This window comes from Chionomys nivalis, chromosome 6 (genome assembly GCF_950005125.1).
Source record: "Chionomys nivalis chromosome 6, mChiNiv1.1, whole genome shotgun sequence".
NCBI lineage: Eukaryota > Metazoa > Chordata > Mammalia > Rodentia > Cricetidae > Chionomys > Chionomys nivalis.
This window is the reverse complement of record NC_080091.1, coordinates 52,024,947-52,031,382: the sequence shown is the minus strand read 5'-3', so window position 1 is coordinate 52,031,382 and position 6,436 is coordinate 52,024,947. Positions and strand designations below refer to the sequence as shown.

Genomic DNA, 6,436 nt, shown 5'->3' with positions numbered 1-6,436 from the left:
GAAGGGAAATGATGGAGACATCCCATTCAGAGGTACATGTTCTAGGGACAGGCTGCAGGTCTCTGCATCTCTTCCTGTCTGCTGAAGGAGACAGCTTCTCTGATGACAACTGAATGAGGCACTGATTAATCAGTGTAATAAAATATCAGTAGTCATTTTATTGAAGCACCATCATCATTTTATCTATAGTTATCATTTTCTATGTACTTTTTTCCCATCATAAGCATACCTGAAGGCAGCTCTTCTGATATACATTTCATCCCACATGGTCATGCAATTTATATTCATTTTTCATGACAATATCTGATATGTGTTGTTCTTATACTGTCTTCATCTCTGAGTTACTCTCTACAGTATCCATAACATGCTCTCCAATGTCAATAACGATCCTTGTGTGGAGCTTATCCTGCTCAGCTTCATCAGTTTTTCATGGTGAAACAGCTCTTTTCCTACACACATGGTGAGTCTGAATGCTCTCTACAGGACGTTTATTCTTTTCTCTTCATTTTCTTTTGCATTTTGGTTTCTACCAGCACATATTCCTTCATATATCTCATCACAGGCATCATGAGAACCACACTGCAGACTTTGCAAAGGGGCCAAGGCAAGGTACTTTCTTGTTTTCCTTATCTATCACTTACAATATTGTATATTTATGTGTGTGTGTTGTTTGTGTAATGTGTATTGATGTGTATACGTATTGTGTGAGGATGCCCAAAGGCTGGAGGAGGATCTCAGGAATTCTGCACCATTGATCTCTACTTCATTCTCTTAAAACAAGGTCTCTCACAGAACCTAGAACTCACTTTCACTGCTTTTTTATTCTCTACTCTGTTTTTTCAATGATCCCAAGGGTATATCATTTCTCTGCCCTCCTGCTCTAGTACAGGGCTTATAGTTTCAAATCTCCACTCTTGGATGTTTAAATAATCTCTAAAGTTCTAAACTTAAGTTCCCATGCATGTACAACAAGCACCTTTATCCATCCAGACATCTCTGCCACCATGATATTGCATATTAATCTCCTATTTGGTTATCTACTAACTCTAAGAAGGCTGGATCTGTATTTATTACCCCTTCACTGTGTCATGTCACTGCACACTTACAGAAGCGTTTATTAGATCAATAATGAGTAATGAGTTAATGTACTCAGTTTGGCAACTAAAATCTCCACAATACCTTTCGCCCAGTAGGTCTGCTACAACTCTAAACCTAAAATATACAGAATGAATTGGTCTTCCTCGGCAGGATACTTCATTTCTTACATGTATTATTTTGTTCAATCTTTCATCAATTTCATAATTATCAAAAGTTCTGTGGTAAAAATCTGGGACATAAACTTTGACACTTATTTGTGTTTTTGCTAACTCCTATCTTTATATCCAGCTATAGCATATATGGTGAATTGGAATACACAGACTCTGTCTTTGACATTTACCCTGTGTTTTTATATTTTGCTTTCTCATCTCACTGATCTCTTTCTCACTTTTCTGAGTTAAGCTAATACTTCCTTATTAAATTTCTTTGCTCTACCCTCAGTTACTTGTCTCCTAAATGTTACTTGTTGATATCATGTGATATATATATATATATATCTTTAAATGTTCAACTAAGGATTCTAGTGATGATTTGCTTTATCAAAAGCCTTACATAAGCATTGCGAACTAAAAATCTTGAGGTTGGCAACAAGCATCAAAAACAGAAAAGTTCTGTGATGACGTTAGTTGGGGGACTAACTAACTAACTTGCTAATAATACTAACTAATAGTTTACAAGTATGGATATGACTGCTTTCCATCACTCTGTGGATTTTACAACTGAAATCTCTCTTCTTCCAGCCTAGGCTTCTATGCATACTGTTTGGATCCAACCTTGAGATTTATCTTGATCAATACAGTGGGAGAGAAGAAGTGGTGTGTTTTGAATAGCCTGGGTTTGAAGAAATTCTGCAACTCCATTATAGTGGCTTAAGAATACCTCCTGTGCCATCTATGAAGATGTCTAAGTGTCTTTATTTCTGTTTCTATTGCTATGATAAAGCACCATGATCAAAAAGAAGGCCGGGGAAGAAAGGATTTATTTCAACTTACAATTCTCAAGTCACTCTCTATCATTGAGGGGTATACAGGGCATGAACTCAAGGCAGGAGCCTAGAGATAGGAACCTAGAAGCAGGAAGTAAAGAGAAAGACATGGAGGTATGTTGCTTACTAGATTGTTCTTCATAACTTATTCAGAGTCCTTTGTTATGCAGTCCAGGATCACCGGACTAAATGTGCTTCTGCCCACAGTAGATTGGGCTCTCCCATCAGTAATTAATGAAGAAAATGTCCCACATGTTTATGTATGGTCCAAGTTGTTTTCAGTTTTTCTTCAATTGAGGGCTCCTTATTAGATCTGACTCTAGCTTTTGGTAAATGGAAAAGAACAAAGATATTAAACATATAAAATAAGCACTTACAAAACACAAAAATAGGGGCTGGAGAGATGGTTCGGTGATTAAGAACACTGTCTGCTCTTCCAGAGGATCCAGGTTCAATTGCCAAAACCCACAGGCAGTTCACAACTATCTGTAACTCCGGTTCCAGAGGATCTAACACACTCACACCATCATACATACAGGCAAAAATTTCAATGGCATTTCATTTGTATTGTATTTATTTACTAACTAAAGCTTGCCCGAAGATCAGAAAAGTAAAACAGCACACTGGCCAGTCTGACAGACCAGGCAGCAATGACACACACCGTTAATCCCAGTAGCCACAATGCTACACAGCTTTAATCCCAGTAGACACAGTAGTTTGCCATAGAAACCAGGCAGTAGTAGTGTACACCCTTATTCCCAGAATTAAAGAGGATTATGAAATGGTAGGAGACAGCTCTCAGTCTCAGTCTCATTCTGAGATTCCTGGAGGCAGGATCACCATTTTTCAGACTGAGGTGGAGGTAAGAGCCGGTGGTTGACTGTTTTGTTGTTCTGGTTTTCAGGTCGAATCCCAATATTTGTCTCTGAGTTTTTATTAACGGTGCTAAACAAAACACCAATGTACAGAAATAAAAATAAATTAGTAAATAAAAAAATTACTTAAAAAAAGAAAAAACATAATGGCAACAATAAGACTAAGTACAAAAACATATACCTTATATGATACTTAATTAACCAGGTGAGCCTGATTCTAGTCAGAAGAGGCATCAAAGAACCCAGACTGCTCAGCCAGGCCTCAGAGTCCTGAGAGATAAGACAGCATTATTTAAAGCCTCTGTTCTTAGAAGCCGGTTACAGAGGACAAGGTAATTGATACAGACCCTTCTTTGAAATGCTTAATGCACATTAGACTTCTGAAGAAAAAAACACTGCACTAAAAAGACTTCCTTCACTTGCCCAATCAAGTTAAGTTTATGTTACTAAAGAGACATTTTCTGTTGCTGATGAATATCTTTGTTCAGATGCTTACTATTAGAATTTGGTGTTAGAAATATGAAATGCTATCAACTCTAACTCGATTTTCACTAAAAAAATTCATATTAGATCTAGATTTTCAATTCTGTTTGTATTCAGTTATTGAAGATCTCGCACTGTCTTGACTTGGATATTAATTTAAAGTCGTATCCACTCTGTGGCATTTTGCTAGCAATCTCACTTCTGTGTTATCACATTGCTAGGAGATATGCGGTGGTCAACTTAACCAAGTCTCCAATTACTTTGTGGACGTCCTGTGGGCCAGGGGCAGTTTAGCTGTGATGATGAATGAGATTCAGTTTTGAGCTCAAAATTCCCAGGCTGCAATTTGCCTTTTATATTTTCCTGTTTTGCTTGTTCCATGGGGTAAAAAGAGTTTATTAAGGACTTTATTTTTTTTAAATCTTGAAAGTTTTTTTTTTAGAATTTTCATAGCTATGTGTAGAATTCTGTAAGTACATAATGAAAATGGAGCTTAATATCCGTTACATAAGCAACCACACTGTATGAAGTCCTTCAGAGTGAAGTGGGTTTTTGTTTGTTTGTTTGTTTTTTTGGTTTTTTTGTTTTGTTTTGTTTTTTTTTTTTGGAACTGATCCCTACCACATACCACAAGAGAAAGACCTTGAAGACTAGAGTGAGGAACCCTTCTCTCCATCTTCAGAAGTCCATATGAAAGTGAAGGATTTTTTTTTAACATTAAAACCCTAGGATGTTTATTACAAAGGTAAACCCTGATCCTTGAGTTGGGCTTATCGGTAGGATTTCTGGTATCGAGCACGGGCACCAGGACCTCTGAACTTTTTGGATTCACAGCGCCGAGGATCAGCTACAAGCAGGGTCCGATCATACTGGATGAGGATATCTTTGATCTCCTTCTTAGAGGCCTCATCCACATACTTTTGGTAATAGGCCACCAGGGCTTTGGAGATGGACTGTCGGATAGCATAAATTTGGGCCACATGACCACCACCCTTCACACGGACCCGGATATCCACACCCGCGAATCGCTCCTTGCCCAGCAGCAGAACAGGCTCCAGTAACTTGTACTGCAGCGTGCGCGGCTCGATCATCTCCAGGGGACGTCCGTTCACCTTGATGAGCCCATTCCCCCGTTTGCAGTGCGATTATCTTTCAAAGTAAAGCTTGTACTGAGAAAAGGAACACTGATCTCAGTTCTAACAATGCTTTCACACATAGCATACAACTCTTACCTTTACAAAGAAACACATGTGCTTTTCTTACTAAAGCATTCGTGAAATTAATAAACTTTCAAAAGAACGCGATTATCTTTCAAAGTAAAGCTTATACTGAGAAAAGGAACACTGATAGCAGTTCTAACAATGATTTCACATGTAGCAAAAAATTACTTGTCTTTACAAAGAAACACATGTGCGTTTCTTACTAAAGCTTTCGTGAAATTAATAAACTTTCAAAAGAACGCGATTATCTTTCAAAGTAAAGCTTGTACTAAGAAAAGGAACACTGATCTTAGTTCTAACAATGCTTTCACACGTAGCATACAACTCTTACCTTTACAAAGAAACACAGGTGCATTATTAGGAGGTCTGTCTCTGTTTGATTAGATGGAGCTTTGGAGTAGGTGAGTTACTGTGGGGTTGAATTTTGAGGTCCCATATGCTCAAGCTACATCCAGTGTTAGACATAGTTCACTTCCTCTTCCTGCAGATCAAGTTGTAGAACTCTCAGCTACTTCTCCAGTTTCATGTTTGCCTGTATTCTGCCTTGTTTACCAACATGACGATAATTGGATAAATCTTTGAAACTCTAAACCAGCCCCATAAAATGTTTTTATTTATAAGTTGCTGTGGTCATGATATCTGTTCACAGCAATAGAAACCCTAAGATGTAAGTTGAAGAAAGAAAATATATTAACATCTTCTGTATGAATCTTTAAGTAATGTAGAAGGAAAAGAAAATCACAACTCACTTCCATTCCAGCCTAAGGTTATGACTACATAGAGCCATGGACCAGGGAGAGAGAAAGTAGCAACATACAGTTAGGTCAACAGAATCAATCTAGTCACACACTCAAAACAACAGCAACAACAACAAAAACAAACAAACAACAACAAAAAAAAACCCAGATATATTTGCCAAAGAAAGACTGAAGGGCAAATTGAGAGATTAGCAAATCTTGAAACTGAACCAATTAAATTATCAAAACCAAAAGATTGTTAGAAAAAGAAAGAGTGGTGAGACACTATACAGTCTCCTCTGCAATGTGACAGCCTGTAGACAGTATTTCCCTTTAAGTTTACCTCTGTAAAATAATGGATTCTGAACTTCATAACATACCTCCAGTTCTTGAGACTGGTTTCTCGTTTCTGAGAAGTGCTAGAGAAACAAGGACAATTTTATGTTTCTAAGGCTATAATCTAAAACACTTGTTATTATTTTAACATCTATTTCGTTTATTTTTACTTTTATTTTATATATCTTTGTCCTGGAATAACTCTGAAGACCAGGCTGTCCTTGAACTCTCAGAGATCCGTCTGTCTCTGCCTCCCAGGCATTGGGATTAAAGGTGTATGCTACCACACCTTGAAGTAATAGAGGTCAATCTCCCTCTGCCTCCCAAGTGTTGGGATTAAAGGTGTGTACTACCACACCCAACTACTCTCTTTCTTCCTTTTTATAACTATTAAGTACTTTAAATTTTAGCTTGCATATATTTTTAACACACTGTAAATCATTTAGAAGTTTTCTTTGTTTTTGATGCTCTCTTTACTGTATCTCTCTCTGTTTTTCTGACCATATGAGTCTTTAATTTACCAAGCAATCTCAGTAGGACTAAAGCCGTGGCTTTGACGGCTGGATCCAGCCCATTCCTTAGCTTTCCAGCCTCGTGGCTGAGGTATGGATTGTAGCCACGTTTATTGCTATAACTCTAGGCATTTCAAGGTCCCTGCCAGCAAGCAAACTGCAACAGTTATTAAGCAACACTCAAAAAGCT

The 6,436-nt window shown here is 37.7% G+C and overlaps 1 protein-coding gene across 1 annotated transcript; it reads right to left on the bottom strand.

The window, feature by feature from the left end:
- Window positions 1–4,152: 4,152 nt before the first annotated feature.
- On the bottom strand, window positions 4,153–4,583 carry LOC130876338 (40S ribosomal protein S16-like; the record flags this gene model as incomplete). Its single annotated transcript, XM_057772864.1, has 1 exon — window positions 4,153–4,583. A coding segment is annotated over one exon (372 nt), but the record flags the coding sequence as incomplete, so codon positions are not given.
- Window positions 4,584–6,436: the final 1,853 nt, after the last annotated feature.